The sequence below is a fragment of the Apteryx rowi genome, unplaced genomic scaffold (genome assembly GCF_003343035.1).
Source record: "Apteryx rowi isolate R43461 unplaced genomic scaffold, aptRow1 scaffold_133, whole genome shotgun sequence".
Classification (NCBI taxonomy): Eukaryota; Metazoa; Chordata; class Aves; order Apterygiformes; family Apterygidae; genus Apteryx; species Apteryx rowi.
The window spans coordinates 1049608-1074352 of NW_020447564.1; the positions used below are offsets into that span (position 1 = coordinate 1049608).

General features: G+C 41.1%; 1 protein-coding gene across 1 annotated transcript in view; it reads right to left on the reverse strand.

Annotated features, from left to right (window-relative positions):
• Positions 1 to 12623, reverse strand: part of APPL2 (adaptor protein, phosphotyrosine interacting with PH domain and leucine zipper 2) — a 38128-nt gene extending 25505 nt beyond the window's left edge. Inside the window, exons 1-3 of the mRNA XM_026056797.1 lie at positions 12534 to 12623; positions 1887 to 1946; positions 1345 to 1416 (exon numbers count right to left, since the gene is read on the reverse strand). Of these exons, the coding sequence (XP_025912582.1) occupies positions 1345 to 1416; positions 1887 to 1946; positions 12534 to 12557 (156 nt within the window). The 5' untranslated portion in view covers positions 12558 to 12623. The remainder of the gene's footprint in view (positions 1 to 1344; positions 1417 to 1886; positions 1947 to 12533) is intronic.
• Between the last annotated feature and the right edge of the window lie 12122 nt (positions 12624 to 24745).

Genomic DNA, 24745 nt, shown 5'->3' on the forward strand with positions numbered 1-24745 from the left:
TGGACAACTGGAAAATAACACGTACAGGGGCTAGCTAACACACGCAAAAAGAGGCTAACGAAAGGAGCAGTTTCTTGTGAACTACAGAACCGAACACAGAGGTTCCTAGCTTTCAGCCCGCAAAGGGCTGAAAACTGCTTCAACACTTTACACTTTTTACACTGCTTTACACTGCTTCAAGTTGATACAGGAGTGCAAAACAGTGCATAATTCTGTATTCTCACAGTTAAACCGTCCAGTGAAAGTATGCACATATTTAGAGTTACCCAAAGTAAGACTTGTAGGGAGAATGTATAATTTTGATTGATATAGCTGGAAAAAAATTCTTTTATACCTGAGAAGGAGAAAGTTCTGGTTTTGATCTATTCGTACTTCACCAAGACAGGTACCTGACTTGTATTCCCCGAGTATCCTTTCAAGTATTCCCAGAGAACCGGTATGCAGCAAGAAAGGCCTAAGGGCAAAGCTAACCTTTGGGGTTCCTCTCATTAAATCGCTGGAGTTACCCATGGGATGAGCATGGCTATAAATTTTTTAACTTCCTTTTTGCCCCACATCCCTCCTATCTCCCGTCTCCTTGCCAAAATCAGACCTCAGGACAGTCCTTTCCCCTCTTAATGACGACTAAAAGCACACTAACAAGAAGTACAGCATTCTTCTGACAGCATACAGCCCTGCTCATACCAGGAAGAGTGACGTGACACTGAAGAAGGATACACAAGTGATAAGGACCTAGATACTGAGATTATCTTGAAATGCTATATGGGTAGGCCTAGCAAGAGCACATTTAGAAAGACTCCCACTGCTTAAGAGCTGCCTACAGAGAGGAGAGGTGTTGTGTGTGTGTGCAGCTGTAGTACCAAACCTGCCCTCAGCAGTTCTGCTGCCTGGCCCAACACCCTTTGGATCTCACGTGATCTTACATGAACTAAGCAGCAACTTTACCAATACGCAGCTGTCCTGCCTCCATCCCTGGGAAGTTTGGGCTCAGAATGCAGTGTTTAGAGCTTGTAAGTGTAAATGCAATTTTTTTTTCTGAGTGAAATTAGAAATGACTCCAGTTTAGCTGACGTGTCCTGTTTTAGCCTCTCTTCCAATTTCCCTACTTGGTAAGTGCAGCTCTGCTCTGAGGATGGCTTGTCGGAAGGAGACAAAGAAACAGCTCTAGTGGTCTGTAGGCTGAAGAGGCTGTTACAAAAAGGTGGGTTTATGCTCTCGTTCTCCCCTGTTTAAATGGCTGTATAGAGTCCAGGCGCAATCTAGCCTGCAGTGGAAAGGCTCACAATCAAAAGGATTTATCACCAAAATAAAAAACAAAAAAATCCTACTGGCAATTCAAATTACCTCATCCACAACTTTTGAAAAGTAATGAAGGGTGGATATCACTTCTTCATCTCCTTTACCTAAGGCAAAATGCTGAAAACAGAAACACACATTTGGTCTGTAAATCAATAAAGTGAGTATAAGTATAAAAAAATATGTTTTACTATAGAGGTAATAAATACTCCTACAAAAGGTAGTAAATGATAAAACTAAATGGAAAAATAGTAACTCATTAATACATATTCTTTATACTTTGCTCCTCTTGTTTTAAAGGAACTGATTTTGCACAACATACAGTTAACGGGTATTTTAAAGTCAGGGTCATACAATAAGAACAAATTGGTTTGCATCTTTATGAATTAACTCACATTTTGGACTGGGCTTTTCAAGATGCTCAGAAATGACCTAATTCCCCTCAATGTGCTGGGGAATTTTACAACTGTCTTCACATGAAATCAAGTAGGCCAATGCTCTAAAATACTTTTGGAAACCACACTCTTTGAACAGGCTTCTTCACAAGTGCTGAGGCTGAACAGAAACCAAAGGTAAAATATCCAACATACCTGCTTTTCATAGGCAAGGAGCTGCTTCGAAAGCTGTTGTGTGGCAAGACACATTTCATTCTACAAACAAAAGAGACAAGTTAATAGAAATAAAAGTGGCAAGTTAATAGAAATAAAGAAAAGTCTTTAGGACTGTTGTTTCTACTTTGCTACCAGCTTCTTGACTGAATCTGCAACTACTTACACAGATGTGCAGTTGTATGTAAATAACCAATCCCAAAATACCTGCACAGAGAAGCAGTAATAGCAGGTGCACTTCAGACCTGATCACCACACAGTTTGCTTCAATTTATCTACTTTGATTAGAGATACGATTTTTTTTTTCAAAATAATAAAACCAGAACAACCTCAAACATGTATGCAGTCATACCAGCATAAGAATATTTCATACAGGTTAATCACCTTTCTCCAAAATTTTCAGAAATAAAGGGTGTCAGTAGATGTACCTTTATATAATACATTCATGCTCATGGGATGGACTGATACAATTACATTGCTTTAAGCTGATACAGTGGTGCAAAACAGTGCATAATTCTGTATTCTCACAGTTAAGCTGTCCAGTGAAAGTATGCACATATTTAGAGTTACCCAAAGCAAGACTTGTCAGGAGAAAGTATAATTTTGATTGATATAGCTGGAAAAAAAAAAAACAGACAAGCTTTTGGATATGTGAACCTTTATTCAATGTATTCATTGTAGTATATCAATTCCTCAGTGTCTGATTGGTTAACAATGACTTAAAACTGGAATTAAAAAAAAAAAGTGAAACTGGGATCTACATTAACCCTTGTCAGATCTTTCTCTTCCTCGGTAACTCAGAAAACGTGCTCTAGGTGACCCTGCTTGAGCAGGGGGGGGTTGGACTAGATGATCTCCAGAGGTCCCTTCCAACCTCAGCAATTCTGTGATTCTGTGAAAACTAATCACTTTTCATTTCACTTTTCATTTCACTTTTCATTTCACTTTTCATTTCACTTTTCATTTCACTTCAGAAAACTAATTACTTTTCATTTCACTATGCCTTAGCATATTCTATTCCCCTCTCCGAATACATAAGATCATAGAGATTTTGTAAAATTTAGAGCAACCTCTGAATTGCTTTAATAGCACCCTTTATGCTGGGGCTGGAGCAGAAAACTATTAAAACTTGGACAGAATTTGTGTGTCCTCTTTTTCTGCCCTGCTGTCTTGAGGGAACAGAACAGGGCACAGTTGCCAATCTGGGCCAGAGATTTTGAAATAGCCTCTGCTTCAGCCTCATRCTCTCTCTGACATGCTGCACTACAGCCTGCACTTCGGCATGCCAGGAAGGAGGACTAACACAGACAGCAAGGCTGGTCCTAAGCATCTAGCCAGGGTCTTCGGTGTGTCCAAGTGCTCAGAAAGAGCAAAGAGACATTGCCACAGCTGAGGTAGCAGTAGCTGTATGTGAACAGCTGGACTGAGAACATATGGCAGAAAAAGACGGCAGAGCTAATTCCAACTATCGTAAAAGACTATGGTGATATTACTCCCAGCCCAATGGAGATGTGAGAGCAGAGGCCTTCCAAGGCACAAACAAGGGCTCAGAAATGGAGCTAATCTGGGTCCAAATTCAGATCATGTGCTCCCCATGACCATTTTCACCTCACAATGATGGATTAGTCTTTTTTCTTGTTTCAGACCAACTAGTAACAAGCATTACACTTTCCTACAGTATTTAGTAGCCAGGAATCATGTAAGATTTGCAAGCTGGTTACGTGAATTGTGAAGCTTTTACGTGAGAAAGTTTTACACAAACACTTGGGATTTCAGTATTTCCCAAGCCAGTGGATGGAAAAGGATGTTGTATCTTACAATGAATTAATGAACCTTGTTAAGAGCTTAGCCAAGAAGGGGAATGGACATTAGCTATCTGCCCTGAGGCAGTAAGAGCAGCTGAGAGACTTTACCACCCTCAAAGTGGGAGTTGGCAAGCAACGCTTGATGACAGGAAGGGTGAGACTCCTTCCCTGTGGAGTGATGACATCAAAAAGGTGTGTGTGTTTCTGCACATGTGGGTGGAGTCCAAAGATGAATTCAGACTACAAAAAGAAGCAGAGGTTCTCAGGTCTGGGATCTTTTTCATGAACACCACCTCAAAGACAAGAGCTGAGTAAGAAATGGAGTCCTCACACAGGAACTGTGTGCCATCTGTCAGATTTATAGCTGAGCTGGGGTGAGGAAAACCTTTTGAAAATAACCTGAAAGTTAGAAACATGCTTCTTTTTTCCCATTTGTTTCAGTTCACTTATTCCTGCCAAGTCTGCAACTGCATGGTCTGTTTTGGATTTTGAAAATAAATGCTTTTGGCTTAAACTGGCTAACATGAAGAGAAGCTTTAGAACAACGTGCTGACACCAAAGGCTATTCCTTTGTGCTAGCGATCCTCAAAACTTCTAGCAGTTTGGTTTTTAAGACTACCAGATCCTCAATGCCCCCCCCCCCCACGCCATCCTGCCATGATACCCAATAAAGTAATAAAGAGTAATAGAGTAATAAAGAGCATCTCTACTCATCTAGAGGGGACAGTTTGAGGGCTGGCGATGCAGAGAGGTGTGTGGAGGAAGCATCTTCCAACGATCACCCCTCCCCAGGAAATGTCTCTGGTATTTGACAAGATGATGGGGGAAACATGTAAACCCTGAGGGCTTCAAAGGCATGTAAGTTAACAGCGCCATGTCAAGCATGTGATCACGTGACAAAAGCCACAGATAGACCACAAGCAGATATTCATGGTATGCTACTGTAGATACAGGAAAAATAAATAAAATCAATGGAAGGGCCCAATACAAAGTTTACTTCTGGATTTTGGGCTGATTTGGGGACGACAGTCCCAAACATCACACATCACTGATGTCCCACTGATGCCAGCAGGTCACGTTTTTCACATTTTTAGGATGGGTGCTTTGTGTTTAGAACAGCATGAACAGCATGAACACTTTCTACTCAGTGCCAGCCCATGTGAAAGAGTTAATCCTGGGACTTTCCCTCTTTCTCCCAGCCTCTACTAGACTTTGTTCCCATTAGACATACAAAGTCATTCATTTTATCACTGAAAGCAAAACAAAACAAACACTTGTAAACAATTCCAATTAAGCAAGCACATATAACCACAGCTACATTGCATAAGGAACACGAAGCAGGCAAAGTGCTCTGCTGACCTAGTAGTAATACTGCTTTGCTAAGCACACTTATCTGGGAAAGTTTGGTTTAATCCTCCTCCCGTTTGTTCCTAATCAGCCTTCTCCCTCCCCCCTACTCCCACTACTAATCAGTCTGAAGACTTAAGCTTTTTGCATTGCTTCAATTCACAGATCCACTGACTCAAGAAAATCATTCTAACAGGTTTTAATCAATTTCCAAAATATTTTCCCACTGAATCCAGCCACATTCACTTCTTTTAATCCTAAACTGCCTGAAAAGTCAGTAGACCACAGTAAAAAAGCTACTATACAATCCTGACTGCCTGTTCAGCACAGTCTCTTCCACATTGCTTTGAAATTTCAGAATTCATCAAGCATTTCTGGAATGGGAGAGCTGTTAGTGACAGGTTATCAACTAGAAAGTTCTAAAAGCCTGAAAAGAAGTCTAGGCATTCTGAATGAAGGCAATAATATCCAGTACTGGCCCTTGCAAATATACGCATTTTCATTAGATGATTTTACACAATAGGGAAAACATCATTGCAGCATTAATGTAAAAAAAATACACTGGAAGGAAGAAAGGACTGGACAGAAACAGGTATCAAGCAGTTATGATCAGTTAAGATCACAGATATATTCCTGTGTTAACTTTTTTTTTTTTAAGCAAAAAACCCAGCAACCTTGGCTAGCACGCTTAGGGCAGAGAGATAGACTTTTGTATAGTTCACTAACAGAGATTACACAGAAATGCTAAAGAACATGGTGTCTTGAATCTAACATTAATCTATCATAAATGACAAAATACCAGATTAGAAAACATCTGGTTTAATTCTTAACTCAGTACCTCATCCTCCCTTCAAATAAGTCAGCAACAAAATGTCCAACTATTTTTTTTTTGGTCTAGTGCTAGAGCAAAGGCCTGAGATTTTCTGGGTTGATTCCACCTTCTTCATTATCACCTTTATTCACCAAGCTGTCTGTATGAACAAAAGACAGTAGGATTTTTTCTGTAACTTGTTTGTAATAAAATCTCTACTGCATTAACCATTTATTTGTGAGATATTCCATCCCTTTCTAGGGTCTCTTTTTGTATTTTTTCCTAAATAAACTCTGGGTCCAATGCATCCAAGTCAGAAGGTATTTCTGTAGACAGTTGTCTGCCAGATTCCAGATTTGAGGGCATGTGAAGGATTAAGCTGAGCTATAAATTAACTTCTAAAGACACAGAGCTATTCTATCATGTCCAGTCCTAATATAATGAAGCTCTCTGCAAAGCTACTTTTCTACTTCAGCTTCAGCTAAAGCTGGCACTTTAAAAACTCTGCAAGTAACCAGTACACAGAACTGCCAAATGTTTCTTCATGTAAACAAGTAAGATACTAGGAAAGGTATATATCCCAAACCTCGTATGTGCACAGTGACATGCAATAAAATTTGGCTTACATTTGGGTAAGCCTAATGTTTGATAAATAATGAAGAAAAAGGTAGGTGGTTGAAGAAGGTGGTCCACAACAGAGTTACAGCCTTCTCATCCTTTCAGAACTGGGGAACACATTTACCTTTAAAACCAGGCACAGCAAAGAACTGGGTCTTTATAYGACTGTTTTATGCAGCTCTGTTTACATGTGCAGGTCATCTTCCTGGAATATGTAATTCTCCAGCAATCTGGAAAACGTTACAGTCCTACATGTTTACATTTGCATTTTAAATGGCTTGAAAACATGAACCCAAGTGTGGGAGAAGCTAAGCATCATCAGGGTGCTCAGGCTGCGCAGCACCTCGCAAGATCAGGCTAATGTACAACTTGCCCTGATGCTGCATTCAGTCCTCACAAATGTAAATGGCTCAGCAAAGGATCATCTAATAGCTCGAAAAAAGAGGAGACACTATTCAAGATTCTGCTGTAAAACAGGAAAGGCAGCTACAATATGATGTCTAGTTCAGTAGGGAAAGAATCTTTACAGTTTCCTGCAAAGCAACTACTATCAGCAGGGCATCTATACGTTGTAGTATCCTTGTAGCACTCAGACCTCCAGATCCTGGTCATCACAATATTACCTTGTTTCCATGCATGGTGACAACTCCAGCTTCATCAGCAGTATTAAAATGAACTTCCATGGCTTTGCAAATACACTAGATATCATGTGATTATGCTCTGTTTACCTCTGTTAGTAGCATATGGTGAATAAGACTCAGGAAGTGCTTCATAGCAAACTTACAATGAATATGGAACAATAATATACATATACACACACACACATGCACGCACATATATAGCACTTCACAGAAATCAGTACTGACAACTCTGTTTTATTGCAAGTCTGTCCTAGCTGATATTCTATGAAAGCTTCTCTATGTGGAACTGAAGGGTTACAAAATGCATAACAAACTTTATTTCAAAGAAAAAGTTTGAAAAGGCAACACAATTGTTCCCTAAGGCATGAAAATAAATGCAGTTAGAAAAATCATTATCAGGGCTTACTTGTTCTTTTAGCAAGAAGTAATTTAAGAATTCAGAACACTTGGGGTTAGCTGTGCAGTGTAATAAATACAAAAATCTGTGTATGCCACTTAGACAGCTTATCAGTGATCTACTCGATTTATAGTCTAATGAAGTCAATATAAAGACAGATTTAACAAAAAGCTCTACTGAAAAATGCAGAAGAGAGGTGTCATGAATCTGGGGAAAGAAATAATGTCTGTATAAAGCACTACCTAAAATAGCCCTGGACACATACAAGCCGCCTTGATACCCATTTAATGCAGTGCATATAAACCAAGACTATTCAGTAATTTTGGAGAGTTTTCTTTTGAGCCTGTACATAAAAAGACAGCGAACCCCAGAGGCTGTTGCTGTCTTGCCTGTGTGACTGTGGAATCACAAGACAAGTGCATACAGAGACACTGAAGCTGAACAGAACCACCCTCCACAATTCCCATGTTGTTCCCCCTCTGGATATATTGCTGAAGGCAATACTGGCTTCTTTCAATCCCCCTTCTATTCTCACTGCTTGTAATATCTAGGCATATGTGTCAGGAATGCCAAAAAGAAACCTCTTTCCAAGTACACCATACTGCACCTTACTTTTCTCTAATTTGCTTACCAGTTTATCTTTTCTAATAGTAACAGACACAATAATCTCCTCAGTTTTTAAATGGTATTTAGTTTCATTAAATGAAGATCTCAGCTGAGGTGTTTCTAAAGTACAATGAAGAACCGGAGATGATGGTGAGGCTCTGAAGATAATTTAATATGGCAGTGGGAAGTCAGGAATGTGAACTGGGCACAGCTTGTTCACACACCATTGCAGGAGTCTCAGCACGCAACTTCACTTAATGAAGTTTTCTAACAGTCCCTGCCAGCTGCATTACCTATTGCTCAGGGGAGAAATGATCAGAACAATGGAAACAACATTCATAGAAATCAGACAGCAGTAACACCAGATGCAGCATCAGGGCTTGCAGGGAGGGAGAACTACAAGAACAAACTCAGTAAGATAGATTTCTTCCATGAGACCATCAACATGATAAACTACTCCTGGGTACCAGACCAGAATCAAGAGGACAGAACCAAAGCAGGAAGCGTAATACATTTTACAAGGGTGTGGTTCATTTTATGAACAAATATAAAAATGTTTCTCTATATTTACACACATGGGCTTGTCAGATCTGCTGAACTTCACTCCCAAAGTGTGAGCTAATACATCTGGCTCCTGTGGCTTTCTCCTTCACCATGGGGTCATACACTGCATCTGCCTTGTAGCATCGCAGCCTCTTTTCCCCTACCAAACCCCGTGGGCCAGAGTCACCACCCTGTTGCATTTGGTGCGTGAGCCATCCTGACCCTGCACAACAAGGGACTTGCCATGTATCCAGGGCTTTGAACTCGAAGGAGATCTTCCAGGAGCACATCATCCAGTTGCAGCCTTAGTGCTACAGGCCCTCCCACATAAAGCAGCTCCGCGCACCCGGGCGGCATACCCATCGCCAAATCCTGCAATGCCTCCAACCACGCCATATGATGCTGCAGACCCCTCCTTCCCCTCTTGGCACAAAAGCAGTTCCAAGTCATTTCAAAGCTCTGCCTACAGGGTTTAGTGAAGCCCTTCCCGATGAACACACCCATCCCAACAGCTGCCCTAAAGTCATCAGAAAAATATGCTCCAACAGGCTGGCACCAAAAAGCACGCAAAAAGAAGCTGTGCCTCAGTAAGTGGAATTCTGAAAAAGGAGGTCCCCAGCATTTAGCAGAATTCTGTAGCTAAGAAGGAATGCAAAAGGAGTTTTCAAAAAGGGTTTCCACCTTCCTAAAAGTGTTTTTAAAAGGTCTGGGCAAATTCTTCCTTGCATTCCTTTCAAACGTACTGATCCAAGTGTTTAGAGGAGCCTGGACAGTCAATTTACAAATTTGCTGCTGTTCTGCACACGAAGCAGTGTTTTGGGACAAATACATACATATATCCACATGGATAATTACCAACTTGCAGTTGCTACTAATTGCTACTCCTCTGAGACTCTGCACTGTGCCCATGGAGAACTGCCAACTATTGTTATTTGATCACAAGCTATGGTAGTTTGAATTACATAAAAATTCCAGTTCTCACCACAAGAAACACAAGGCTATTAGTAAACTTCTGCAGAAAATCTTGAAAATATGGTCCAGCCATACCTGGGAAAACTTAGTTCAGAGTATAGTTAGGAAGAAATCAAGATTTTTTTATTATTATTTATTATTATTTATTATTAAACTATTTTGAGAGGGCATAAGCCCTGATTTTTAACACTGTGAACTGGTACAACCCACTGCTGTTTTGTCTGACTGCCATGATTGTGATTCCAACCATTTTTATGGCTATGTAAACAGAACTTGCATCATTGCATCAAAGTAGGTCAGTCACTGTAATTCCTACTTTACAGATAACTAAATCTTAGTGAATGGTAGTGACTTTCCAAAGGCAAAAAAAACATGAAAATAAAAAAGCCAGATTCAGAACTTGGATTCTCATTACTCTCAAGTTTTACACTGTATCTACTGAATCTCATTCCCTTTCAAAATGAAAAGGGTTGGTAGTATTTCCTAATGAGCAGTTAGCAAAACCCACACAACATCTCCTAACAAAGCATCAGCAAAAATTGATTTTCTCTTAAGCTGTGAATAGACAGGAATCAGCAAAGAAATATTACACACTGATTTTTCTTAACTGTCTATTCATGTTTAGTGGGCAATTCAGTATTTCACTTCTTTYTCTGGGGCAAAAGCAGTCATAGTATTTTGTAACAAGGGGTATGCATTTCAAAAATTGAGGGTGGATTCAATCAGAAAGAGTGTCCTCCTTTGAAATATTCAGAAACAGTTCTTTAAACGGTATATTATTTGCAAAGTTTGGTAAAATTAGTCAGAAATGAATGTTAGTTAGCCTACACAGCACCAATATTTTCTTGGGAATTAATCATCATATATGGCTGAATTAATTTTTTCCATTTTTTATTTAAATAACAATGTTAGAGTGTTCTTCTATATCTCATGCAAGAATATCAAGACTTTTTAAAGCACATATAGAAAAAAACAAAGAGTTTCCATTTTCTTTTCCACTTACATCACTAATACAATCTATTTATGCTTTATCATTACTGTAATGTCCTTTTTGCTACTACAGTTCTGGGTCCTGGGAACATGAGCCCAAACTGAAGTTACAACCTGTTGATTCCCAAGGACTTGTGAGGTGGCAGCAGCAATACTGAGAACACTAAATGTTAAGTCAATGTCCTCGGTAAAGTCCCTAACACTGGCCACTACACCTGAATTTTCCTAAGTCCCCGGTAATTTAGGGTGCCAACCTCCACATCTTTAAGAAGTCTGATGAGATATTTCAAGGCATACACCTAACATCCACAACTGACTGAAAATTTGGGTGGAACTAAAGCAGGAAGTGTGTGAGAACAAAGAGGACAAGAAGTGCTGGGCAAATGAAGAAGACTCAGTAGTACTGCAAAGCACAGATGGGCAAATGGGCTGAGGCAGTGCAAAGAAACAGGAAATGTCAAACTGTGGGGAAACAGAAATGGAGAAGGCTATAAACTGAGATGGAAAGGAAGAGGCAAACAAGAGCAGACAAAGCATTTTTTCATGAATCATCAGCCAGAGTCACTGCTTCCTAAAATGCCATCCTAAAAAGGCACCAGCAGGGGGAAGGGACATGTAGTCCACAACCTGGACACTTCACAGTTGAAGCATATTTATGCTCTGATTTCCTCCTACTACTCATTTCAATCCCATCTTCTGTCTCGTCTCAGATTTCCACCATCCAACATGCCCGCACTCTCATTATTCTTAAAGCCCAATGACACTGCCAAAATGCCCATCACTGACCCTGTCCGAGTGCCAATTTCATGACATCTCTCCAGCCCCTGGCTATGCATGGTACAGCTTCCTAAGCACCTGAGTTGTGCTGCAAGCCTCCGACTGCTCTGCATTTGCACAGGGCCCAGAACACAAAGACTAGAACCGGACCTTCCAGTTGCAGGTAGCTAGACCTTCAGCAGGCTGCTCTTTCTCCCAAGCCACACTACTGTCAGTCACCCCAAAGAGCAAACCCACCAAATGGGCATATACCAGCACTAGTTTTATAGCTGAACTGATTTCTGATAATGTAAGATGAGAATCAGGCACTCAGTCTCCCAGTGAATTCAAAGTATGTGGTTCTCCTCACCTCTCCACGCTCTTTGATTTACTGGTTTAAGAACAGAACTGTGTTTCAACGGAAATCAGGTATCTAACCTACATAAATGCTTGCAAAAATTCCATGACGTATTGTCTACGTCTTTAAAGGCCTAGATATGGTACTCTGAAATATCTAGCCTTATGCACATGGGAATCCTAGCTTCACTGAAAAATCACTCAGATTTATAAAAATACTTTCCAAAGCACTGCATGTAACTTACCTTACAAGTTTTATTTTCAAAGGGATTTAATCATCTAGGTCATGTAAATGCTTTAGAAAGTGTTACCTTTTTCCCACTCTCATATTTTTCACACTGCCTACTTCAGGTACTCAACTTTGGCATGATTCAGGGTGTACATTCTCTCTGCTCTCAATGGACACAGACAGTTGCTTCTATATGGTGAATCAAAGCATTTAAGTTAGAAGCCTAAAGTCAGACTGAATATCCCTCTGTGCATTGTGTCTATATTTAGGCAAGCAATTTTGTAAAAGCTGACTTTCCAATATACTATACACAATTTTTCTTTTATTAATTGTTTGGAGACAGACCAATAGATAAGACTATTTTCATACAGATGACACTTCTGAGCACCAAGGCAAGAAGGGGCTGAGACATGAGATGGAAAACACCTGTAACTCCTCTGCAAGCCACAGGAGGTGCAGGTACTTGGCACCAGTCTAAATCATGTAATTAACACCATCATAATAGCAACTTAACTTCTACTGCTCATTGAACAAAAGCAACACAAATGAAAAATTACCTGAGCACCATAGACACGCTGCATTGCCTGAAGCAACTGGTTTGTATATTCGGTAAGGGTTCCTGCATCTTCTTCAAATACGCTAAGCAAAGACCGAGTCTTCAATAAAAGAAAAAAAGCAAACAGTTTTAACCCCAAATGAAAATACTAAAAATAATCACAAAAGACTGTAAATAAAAGGTAGCAAAAATACAAATGAATCAGAAATAATAAGCCTTTGACTTTATATGGCTCCATTTATTCATAGATCTCAAAAAACAGGGAGAAATTGGTCTTGTGAATAAGTAAACAGATGCTTAAGAAAGTGATCTGCTAAAGTGATAACTTGGCCAGGCTCTGACCCGTAGTCTCTTGCCCTAACTAATAGACATTCCTTCCAACACCATCAGGAATGTAAAAAATCCTGAATATCTGCCTGCTGACTACAGTAATCCAAGCCATATTAAGGACTCTGGGACAAACCCCATCGCTCGCTCACTTCACCTCTCTAACCTCACCCTGCACTAAAAGCACCCCTTCTCATTAGGTAATTCACAGAGTATTACTCACTCTCCGCTGTCTTGAGCGACTCTTAAAGGGCCACTGACAAAGCCAGCTGACGTAATCGGACCAAACAACTGGGTGTTCATTTCTAACAACAGCCACAGCAGTATACACACGCTCAGAGATACCCTGTACTTTCTCCATTCTGCCCGCTCATCTTTGTCAGCAAAGGGGAAGAAAAAGAGCATAATAGCTTGTGTTATCTTAGAGATGTGAATTCCCTTGGTTTGTTTTGGCAGAATCATCAGGAACAACGAGTTATGTTGCTGACACAGCTTCTGAGATAAGAAAGAACAAAAATCTCAGAAAAAACGCTGAGCTCTGGAACTTACCAGATGAAGACAATATGGAAAGAGGGAAGGCTCTCACTGAATTTTTGACAGTGTCCCTTTAACAAAGTCATGATCCATCCTTAGTCTTAACTCTGGTAAATCCAATCCTTTTGATGCTAACTGGCAATGTCTTTCCATCTGCACAGCTAATTCATACGACATTAGTTTCATCTGCTTACCTGAGCAGCATCCATAAACACCAGTACTTTAATAATCATGTCAGCCCTGTAACAGAGCCAGTGCTTTATCTGTCCTCCTGTTACAGGATCTCTAACGTGCCTGAAGGATACAGGTTTTAATTTGGGAAATTCACTTTAGAGCCTTACAGAAGTTTTAAGTTTCCCTACTATTTAAGAGGAGGCACAGGTACTTCCCCAAGGCATTTATTCTTCTTTGCAAAGCTTTCTGCAGACATTTTACATTTGTCCTGAAAAAAACCCTCAAAATCAGCATCCTTTAAGAACTCCAGCCTAAGGACAAACCATCATTTCATCTCTGCTGAGAAGTATCTGTCTAAGCTATGAAACCCTGTTGCTCAGTGGTTCAAGTGGGTGACTTGGGAGTCAGACCAACCCAGCTGGGTTCTGCTCTAGACACTGCAAGCACTGCAGTTACCTCCACACTTTGGATAAATCACCTGAGCTCTCAACATTTCAGCCTGCTGACGTGCAAAAGTAGTACAATACTTTCTACTGTAGAGACGCTGTGGCAGTCAATGCATTAGGAAAATTAGTTTGTGATCCTAGCACATAAGGAGGTACACAGCTACAAAGCACTGTTTTCAAATAAAGGGAACACAAAAAACACACAATCGAGCGAAGGCCAAATCAATGAAATGGATACCAAGACCCCAACCTTATCAAGCACCTTTCTGCAGAACTTCCTTACAGGGACAGTGGCATGATATTGAGAGTTTCCAGTACTAACCTATTATTTCAGTAATTGAAAACCTACTGGCTTTCAAAAATATCTGGTTTTAAATGTTTTTACCTTCAATGATGTRGCAATTAAAATTAGCAAAACTAACACCAACAATCCATCTCTTATCAATACAGTGCTTATCTTCCCTGTAATGTGTTACAACAGCAGATGAACTCTATAGGATATAAGGACAGTTAAAAAAAAACAAATCTAGGGAAGACAAAAATGATAAAACTTTACATGTAATGTTAATCAAGACCAATCTCAAGCCAAGACTAAAAAATAAAATAAAGCAGAATAAAAAGTTGTTGCCTGAATTAGGCTACACATCGCATGTCTCTGCATCCTGGAAGAGGTTTTCAAACATACAAATGTCAGCCAGATGCCAAAATCTTACTGAACTTTTGCAGATTCAGTTTTTCAGATGCCTAAATATGGACTGAGGTAGAACAACTCCAGGAAATCATTTCTGGAAGTCTTGGCCTCAGTTATTAGCACTTTGTTCAAAAATAATAAAAACAATAAATGATTCAAGCAGTTTGGAAGTTATGCTTGGAAACTTTTATATTTAAGAACACTATTTTAAATCACTGCAACAAAATGCCAGCATATATTTTTGTTGTTGTTGCTGCTGTTTTGTCAAATTCTGGAATAGCAGATAAAGCTGTTGAAATGAACTAGTAATCCAAACACGAACCTAACATTTTTGGAGGCCTCATTAACAGCACCATCATTTCAGCTTCTGGAAACACAGGAAAAAAATGCTGCTTTCATGCAAGTATTTCCCCTGATTTTAGCATAACTGCTTGTGCAAATTTCTCTATTTTGTGATCAAACACTTCAAAATTAGGGCATGCCTTATGGTGTCTTTTGGTCAGTGCTTGGAGACAGATCAAGACAAAAGTCCTAGATTGTAAGGGAGAGAGAGGGCGAGCTTCAGAAAACTGATAAAGAAATAACTTCAGCCTAATTCTCATCCATCTCGCACATAATTTGTATGCTTCATATAGCATATGCAAAATGAGGTTATATCCTCATTTTACGAGCCCTCTGCATTGCTGTAAGTAACTGCAAAAGGCAGAAGAGAATCAGGTCACTTTGCACAGAAGTAAATGATCACATATGCTACTAAATTGTAAGCTCTGTAGGACAGAGACTGTCTTTTTGCTCTTATTTTGCAGTACCCAGCTCATGGAGGCCATAGATCTACAGCTCTCTCCAAAAACCAAGTAATAAAAATATGAAAGACTGGAAAAAAAATGTTCCCTTGCATGAAAAAAAAACCAACAGATTTTAGCAACACTGGGTCATTAAACAAAATTAAATAATGCCCTTCTCTTCTAAAGTTACAGGACTTAAACAAAATGTGATGGCCAAATCAAGCCAAAACATCCTGCAAATACTGAGGTTTATGCACAGCCCAGTATTTCCAGTTATTGCAAAGCAGAGGTTAACAGTCTACATTTCAGGTCAGAAGAAAGAGGAAGACCTCCAAATGCAACTCAGTGCTTTGTCCTGTTGCTTTCAGTCAGTGTTAAATTTTTAATCATTGAAGTAAGCGCTGACTGAACAGGAAAATGAGTTCACTTGTCCTGCGTGTCAAGTTCTTCAGCTCCAGATGCACGGGGGAGGTTAACACTAAAAATGTTAATAACTGTTCAGAATAAATGTAGCACGTTTTGGTAAATGTGTGAAACAGAATAATTCAGGTTAGAAAGAAACACTGGGGGTCAGCTGGTCCAAACCCCTACTCGAAGCAGGGCCAACTCTGACATTAGACCAAATTACTCAAGGCCTTCTCCAGTCAAGTGTTAAAAATGTCCCAAAGATGGAGACTGCACACGTGCACTATCAAAGAGATGACACCAATCACTCCTGCTGGGATGGGATTTCACAGAATCACAGAAAACCAGGATGAGAAGAGGTGCTCAAGAGCAGCCCCAAGACTAAACAGTTCCTGACAGGTGTGCATCTGATCTTTCCTTTAAAATGTCTCTTGATGGAGACTCGGTAACACCCCTTGGCAACCTGCTCCACAGCTTGCCTAGCCATCCCTCCTCCTGGTCCACCAGCAGGTGAGCTAAGGGTTACTCCCCGGGGACACGCGGGAGCGGGGCCCACGCAGGCCCACCCCGCACTTTGTCTTTCCCTCCCCTGCTTCACCAGCGGCTTTTGGGTTCCCCCAGCCTCCCCGCCGCCGGACGGGCCCCCGAGCAGCAGCCGGGACCTCCCTTTCCTCGCCCGAAAGGCGGCGAGCAGGAGGCCAAAGCCACCCGCGGGCCGAGGGGCCGCCACGTCCCTGCCTCACGGCGAGGCGCCGCCGCGCAGCCCCGCTCCGGGAGCCCCAGCGGAGCCGCCCCCCGGCCCGGCCCGGCCCGGCCCGGCCCCCCTCCGCCGCGGGGCCGCTACCTGCGGGCGCGGCGGCGGGGGCAGGCGGCCGGGCGGGCCGCTGGGCTCGGCGGCGGCGGCGTCCCGTCCCTGTCCACGTCCCCGTCCCTCCCCACGGCACGGCCGCGGCCCTCGGCAGGTACCGCGGCTGCCCGGCTGCGCTGGCGCGGTCACTCCGCCCAGTTCCCGTGTGCGGGAGGAAGCGAGGGGAGGGGAGGGGAGGGCCGCGCCCGCCCGCCGCCATTACCCGCCCCCGGGGGCCGCCATTACCCACCCCTTCCCCGCCTCTGTTTCTGTAAAAGTCCGGATTTATCGGTCTGCAGTTGTTTTGTGCTCATCGGCTGCAGGTCTCGTTGCTCCAGTGGGACTCAAGAGAAAATGGAGCGCTTAAAATAAATAAATAAATAAAATCTGAGGAGTTCAGGAAAAATCCTGACAATTAAAAAGAAAAGGCAGCCAGAAGTATTGGCTGTAAAATGGTAAGGCACTATCCTCTTAGGAAAAGGGCCACAGTCTTCAGATAATTCATGTTGCTGCAGTCCTTTCATAGAATAATAAATATTTAAAACATTCATGCAGTCTGGGTTGCAAAAAAACTCCCAAACATTGGCATTGGCCTTGTTTCCCGTTAGGGTAAATGGGCAGCTTTTGTATCTAAATCCCTGTTGATTTTTCCACTTCTGTCATTCTCAAACAATTGTGAACATTTTATGTGGCAGGAAAGGTGACTGCTAATACAGATTTTCTTGCTGATTAAAAGCCTGCACATGAGCAGGTGGCTTTAGAAAAGTTTGGCAAATCAGCTGGGTGGTTGTTTGCTTTAATTACGTGTAAGAAAGACTCATCAAACCCTGTGGCTTTGGCTAAGATCTTTCTGTGGGTCTGACATTGATTAGTATTGCTTCTGAAGCTTGTGATACGACCTTTTCACCCAATGTGCCCAGCCTGCCTCAGTGTGACTCTGCTGCACCGGCCCTGAAGCGGGACTCCCTCTTCCCGGCCCTTGAATGGGAACAGAGTTCTCACGTTCAGTCTGCTTTTCCTGCCTGGATGAGGAGACAGAGCAGTAATAAACATCACCAGCTGACAGCACAAATATCAAGTATTACAGACGATATTCATTTACATAATGAGAAGACAAAAATAGATACTACTTTATAATACTAATGTTAATTCAGAGAATTTCAGGAAGGTGGAAAGAGGGCATAAAAAATTTGCATATGAAATTTTAAGTAAGGCGTTAGCTAGGCCTTAGACTTAAGAATTCATGACCACTTCTGAGTCAATTTTGTCAGTCTGTGATAAAGTCTTTCTTTTTTTAATCTTTCTTCAAAGATTTTTTTAAAACATCATTTTAAATTCACTGTGGTAGAAATTCGTGCTTTATCAGATGTTCTATAATTCTTGAAGTAGCTTCAGGACATTTTTCAATATTTCCCAAATATTTGTTACAACCCTGCCCTTTTCTTTTCCCCCCTGGTCTTGAAATAGATCAGCAACAACTCTTCCCCATTGGGTTGAGGTATTTCCTCGACCAAGAAAACATCTGTATATTTGGCGTTTTTTTTCACATCATCTTCCCTCCCAAGAACTATAACATTTAAAGACTTATTTTGTTCTTCTTGAYGGCTTTGTTTAGTCCGAGCTTCAAGTACAGAAGCCTGTTATCATTTTTCCAGAACTGAGGATAACTATTTTTAGAACAGGCTCTACTGATTTTATTTACGTGGAAGAAATGGCACTTCAATAATTACTGGAAAGTTAACTATTTTAGTATGTCTCATTCTTTTTTACATCATTCTTTATACAGCTTTAAACTTTGTTGGTTGTTTATGTGTAGCGATCAGAAGACTTTTATTAAATTGCCCCATTACTGTCCYGGTGTTTTTTAAATGAAAAAAATAGTTATGACTTAATAACTGAGATTACCCTTTCCTTGCATTACTGATAATTGAAATTAATTCCCCAGTTACCTAGTTTTGTTAGGTCTCAAGAATTATACTTTTGTTCTGACAACTCTAAATAACGTCTTGTCTTTAAAATGATTAAAATAATCTATAGTACTACTACCAAACATTTCAACAATTAATCACACAGTTGTAGTGATACTACAGAGAAATTAGGTACACTTGTGTGTAGGCAGAGGCATAGGTGGTGCCTAAACCTTTAAGACAGAGAGATGCTGCCTCTGAGTTTCAGCCTGGATGGTAAAGTGGGTTTCCCTACACTGCACAAGTGCTGCCATGGTAGGCTGCTGGACCTAGGGAGGACACGGGAAGCAGCCTGGCCAGTCCAGCCCCAAGGGTGCACGTGTCTGGGTCACACTCTGGTACCTAAAGTGCATCTAGTGCCCAAGCTAACTTCTGCAGAACTGTCTCAGTAGCTTCCCACTGCATAGTATTTTATCCCCCCTCTGGAAGAGGAGCTGCATGGCGTGTATCTTGTCGTGTGATTCAGAAGCTGCTCACTGCGCTGGGCAGCGCTAGCAGGGAACCACCACTGCTGTAGCTCCTGTCTGCTAAAGCCAGTTATGAATGCTGCTCCTCAGTCACTACGAAAGTGTTGCCGGTGAAAAGCACTCTGTTAGCTTTTGTTCAAAGTCATATTTAATGGGAACATTGTACATATAGAAAGAGAGTAGGAAAACAGCTGATATAGTACCTAGAATCAATCATCTGAATGTACTTTCTAGTTCAAGAAACCAGTCATGGCAGTATGAATGGAGCAGTAGCATGGTTCCAGTAAGTAGCCCAATTCGTTCTTGTATGTGTATTCTTTATTGTACAGATGGCTCTATTATGTTCAGATAAATGCTTTATACAGTGTGCAAACTTAAGGTAAAACTCTTGGAATGGCCAAAACGAAACTGGCATGTGCTCCTTATAAGATTAATAAAGATGTAATAAATAACATCACGTAAAATCAATAAATAATTTAGAGTGTTGAGGCTGAAGAAATTCGTTATGTGAACTAATTATTGTACTATTTCTAAGAAGAAATGGTGCTTCTTTCCATTCTACCTGAATGTAGTCCAAAAATCTCATAGTTGAGAGAATTAACAATTTTAAAGGAAAGAAGAAATAACTTTGGACTGATTTGTAAGCTCAAGTTTGTCTGCTATTTGAATCTCTTGGCACAGTGATGTAAAAACTTACAGTATTACTGCAATTTTGCAGAAATCAGCGCATCTTCAAACTTGAGTTTTGGGTTTTACTCAAGAGTCTTGTTCCTGTTTGAGGTTGGCCAGGAATATCCCATGGTAAGAAGACAGCCAGGTATGTTCCTCCCCAGACTGCCTTTGCCTATGTGGCGAAAGGGACCATGGCGTAAAATGGTAGTTTGGGACTGTGCTTTCTAGCAGGACTTGAGCATCTCAGTACTGTATTTCCAGATTTGTTTCTTCTGGAAGGGCTTACTAGCCCAAGTACATTGCTACCTAACTGCCCAGTGCCAGCTCAGAACTGGAAGTGGTTACACTGAGTCTGTATGGAGCTGCGCAGGAGTTAAAGCTGACAGGGCTGATTAATTGGCCTGTTTGGAAACAAGGCAGCTGTTCTGCATCCTTAGCATAATTTATTTCCAAATTCGATAATCCACCCAGAATTAATGGAGAGCTGACTATAATTATTTTTTCTGGTTAGACTAGTTACAGAGTAAGTCTTATTGCATTGTGTTTTCTTTTTCATATTTTCCATTATAACTTTAAAGAACATATTGCATTATACTTCCTTTTTGGCTTCATACCTTATACTTAACTTTACAAGAAATTACTGAGCAGTAATGTGCTAGTCACATGTTTGCAAAGTCAGCTGAGTCTATTTATGCATTTAACACAGAGTGCCTAATATTCTTCATGCTCAGTAACAAAGAAATCTTTGGACTGTGGATGAGTTTTAGAAATGTAATAATTTATCCTAAATAAGTGTAATTATTTACCCTAAAAATCCTAAATAGTGCAGCTATCCTAAATAAATATAGAAGGTATATTAAATGATACTAGTAATAAATCACTTTGAATTTTTTACAAATGAGAGATTTGAAAAAGAATCTCACTACTCTAGCTACCAGGAGCATCCCAAAGCAATTATTAATAGTATGTGAATAATTACTGGTTAGATTACTAATAGGGCATCTAATGTACATGAGAACTCTTGAACACTTAGAGGAGGAGTGATATCTTGTAGTTTTACGTATGACCCAAAGATATTACCAAGGTGAAATAAAATTCCATTGAAATTATTAATTGCCATGCAGCCGAGGTCTCATGCTTTTTGTTTTAATGTAAAACACATGGCTTTGTTTGTTTCCATTAAACACATTAGTAATATGCCAGAATGGATATGTACAGATGGACTTGATAATGGGATGGATTGAGTTAAAACCTCTTTGAAGCTGAAGGGTGTAACTGCCATCTTTAATCTCATTTAATTTAGAGACAATTAAGTTCCTTTTTGTAACCGAGCAATTGAAACAACAGCAGCCTCCATCCAGATCTGGAATAAGATTATGGTTCCACAAGACCGAGGCTTTGGTGGCAGCACCCGTGGGAGATAGCAGCACCGCTTCCCCTGTTGCTGCCTTGGGGCTGTGGGACATGGCCTCTGGTGGCCTTGGCACAGCTCTGTCTGGGAGCCTGTCTGAGAGGGGATCTGGTTTAGCTTTTTTTGTTTGTTATGCAAGGGATAGAAACACGCTGAGGATGGGTGGCTCGTGGATGGGGGGAAGAACAGAAATACTTTAAGCTGGTGTCGCCCAAAATTTTTGGAGTGCTTGAACAGATGCTAAGATATAGGCCCCTTTCACCTTTTAACTGCACTTTTTATAACATATACTGCTGCCTAACCTAGCCTAGCAGACATTTCCGTATTTCAGAGGGTGATCCAATGGAATTTGGGGATATCTGAAGCATACTGCAAAATCTTAACATGAAATACGACTACCATAAAGAATTTTATAACACAATACAAATATTACATCAAAGAAATATGTACATGGTATCATTTTTGTGGATTTAAATGAAAGAAATCTAATGTTGGGCATATGGAAATTTTATGAAGTGCTAATGATTAACTTGTTAGAGCAAAAGCTACCCAAGGTCAAAATACTGTGTTGCAGGTACCATTGCAGCCACAGATAGGACTGTCAGGAGTTCAGTGTCAGAGGGAGCAATGACTCAGAGCCCTTCTTTTATTATCTTTAAAATACAATAGTAATACACATATTGCAGGCAAATACACCCAAAGTCAGCCTCTCTAGAGCCAGCTTTTAGCCTAATTTTGTTGCCATGAGGTCACCTGAACCAGTCAGGCCCTGCACTTTGTATTTAGTTTGAAAGACAGAATTGAAAAGTATGTGTCGTCTTACCTCTGATCACTGCCTTTGTTTCACCTTCCTTTGGCATCTCTGGCTGGCTACTTAGGCTAAAAGAGCTGAATGCTAAAGCCATGACCTAATCAGTAGAACATATCCTAAGGACTGCTAGAAGTCTGCAAAAGTCTGCCAGCATTAACATGTTCTTTTTGGCCTTTTTGCTTGCTCTTTGAGGTCTTTTTGTTCTGTGTACAGAGTGTAGCACAACGGGGTCCCAATTCATATCTGGGGCTGCTGAAGTATCTACAGGGGCCCCAGGCAGCTCCTCTGGTTGTTTATGCCTGAAACAGAGCTTGCCTTTACTGCCCAAAGCAAAGGTTGAGCAGGACATGGGGGTTCACCAGGGTATTGTTTTATGTTTGCAGAGAAACAGCAGAAAAAATGGAGAATGACATGGAGAACAATACTCTGGACAGCTCTCGAATGCCCACTGATACCGTGGTCTCTTTATTTCCCGAAGGGGAGTGAGTCCTCCAGGCAAGCTGCCAAGGCAGTGTCATGAACGCGCACACACAAGCAAGTGCTGGCACGCCAGGAATATACATGGCTGCCCAGGCAGAAGGTTTGGACACCTCCAATCTAGTGCAGCAGGAACCATCTAACCGAGCTCTGTGTTCTTCCAAAATGCTTGGGTGCCTCCTCCTTTGCTAGATCAGAGGTTTCCGACTTTTCTTCCTGTGCTGGCCATTTAGCGGCTTTTCTGTTGTTGGGAGAAAGCCAGATGGAAACCCTCTCCTGCCAACCACTGTTGTAAATGCAGTGCTTGCCAGAAAGGGAAGATTGCACAGCGTGTGCGCTGAGATCCTCCAGCACTGCCTCTGGTAGCAGGCTTGTCACACCGGCATGCTGGTGGCCTTCGTTCCTGGGGGCTGCTCAGGTGTGCAAGGGGAGCAGGATGTTGAATGATTACGTCAGAGACTGCAAACAACACGTTGATACTCTCTTCCATGAGGCTCTTAGACCATTTTGTCGGAGGTGTGCTGGTCATATAATAAGACCAGGACCCCTAGGAAAGATGGCAGCAGGGCCAGACTGCTGTTTGGAAAATAATTCTTCCAGTCAGCACTTCTCAGTGCACTCCCAGAGTTTTCCCAGAAAAAAAGCCACTGTGAGCAAGCTGCAAGCAAGAGGAATTATCCCACGAGGCCACCTGCAGCTGGCTGGCTGTGACCTCTCCACCCTGTGCGACTGGTGTGCACCTCGCCTCAAGTTCCCCGGCATTTGCCTTGTAGCAGCAGTGCTGCCCTATCATTTTGCTTCCCACTGTGTGATTGATGATGCAGGTAGGTGTTTTGTCTCTGCCAAGTTTCAGTATTATGCCCGTAATGATGCTTTACATTACCTGTGTGCTTGACTACAGAGGTCCAGTCCTGCAAACATACGAACTTGTGTGTAGCCCCTTGAATTCCTGGGAATTAATCAGGCATATAAATGCAGGCTGGATCAGTAAATAGTTTTCCAGCTCTTTCCAAATCATTTATGGTAACACATTGCTTATCTTTGTTTTTCTTTCACTTTTTAAAAAACATTTAGGGCAAGGGTCGCATACAATCATTATCTTTAAATATAAACATAAGTGCAGACAAGATCCTAGTTCAGCAAACATCTTTTCTTTATAAACACCATGAAGTGTACAGACAACATGTCCATCAGGCAAGGTCAAAAGGACCTAATAATGTACATGAGTTTTTCTTAGAGGAGACTCTTGGTTCCTAATTAGTTTTTCACCCTCTCAAATCAAACCTGTATCAAACAGCAAAAAGAAGAAAGCCCCCAGCAAAACAGCAATACAAATCTGTGACTGGGAGAGCACAAATAATAATATAATGAAAAATACTCCCCTCAGCATCTAAACTAATTTAATTGTTTTAAAAGAAATCTGTGAAAAAAGAAACGTTTTCAGGTGTTTTCAGCCATTGCCTGAAATGAGCAGCTAGTGCATACAGCACTTCAGAGAAGGTCTTGCTACATTTGATTTACACTGTGTCATAGTATTGCCAAAATGAGCAACGTTCAATACTTAGAAAACTAAATCAAGATATGCTGACTTAGTTTCAAGGAAGCTGTTTATTGTTAGATTTGAGTCCAGATCTGTGCTCCTTTCCACCACGGTACATTTGGATCCGTGCTGCCAACCTGCGTGGTTTTATTGTGTCCCCATGTTCTGGGGCGGCCATAGCGGCTGGGGCTGATGGGACTGCAGCMTCCCCGCTAGCACTTCCCCGCGTGACACCTCCTTCTTCCAACGTGACAGAGATTTCATTTTTGCTGAAAAAGCAAATCATTACGGAGGAAAGAGAGCAAATGCAAGCTCAAAAAACTCACTAATCTGACATCGAAGAAGTAAAACTCCACAGTAATTATTTTTAGTAATTGTTAATTTTCATGTTTTTCAAGGAATCCCATGCATTTTCAGAGCCCCAGTTCATGATTTTTGGACAAAGTTGCATATACACATAGTAGTGAAGAAAATACTAGTATTTTGGGAGTAATTCTAGGGATGTATGGAGGAATGGTTCATCTTAGGGTTTGATACTTTGCCTCTATTATGTTATTAAACCTGGAATGAATGAAACTAGATAAAAGTGTTGCATGTGGAGACTCTCAAACTATCCATCTCTGTCTCTCTACTCTTAAGCCCTTTGCCTCTGCTTGTGG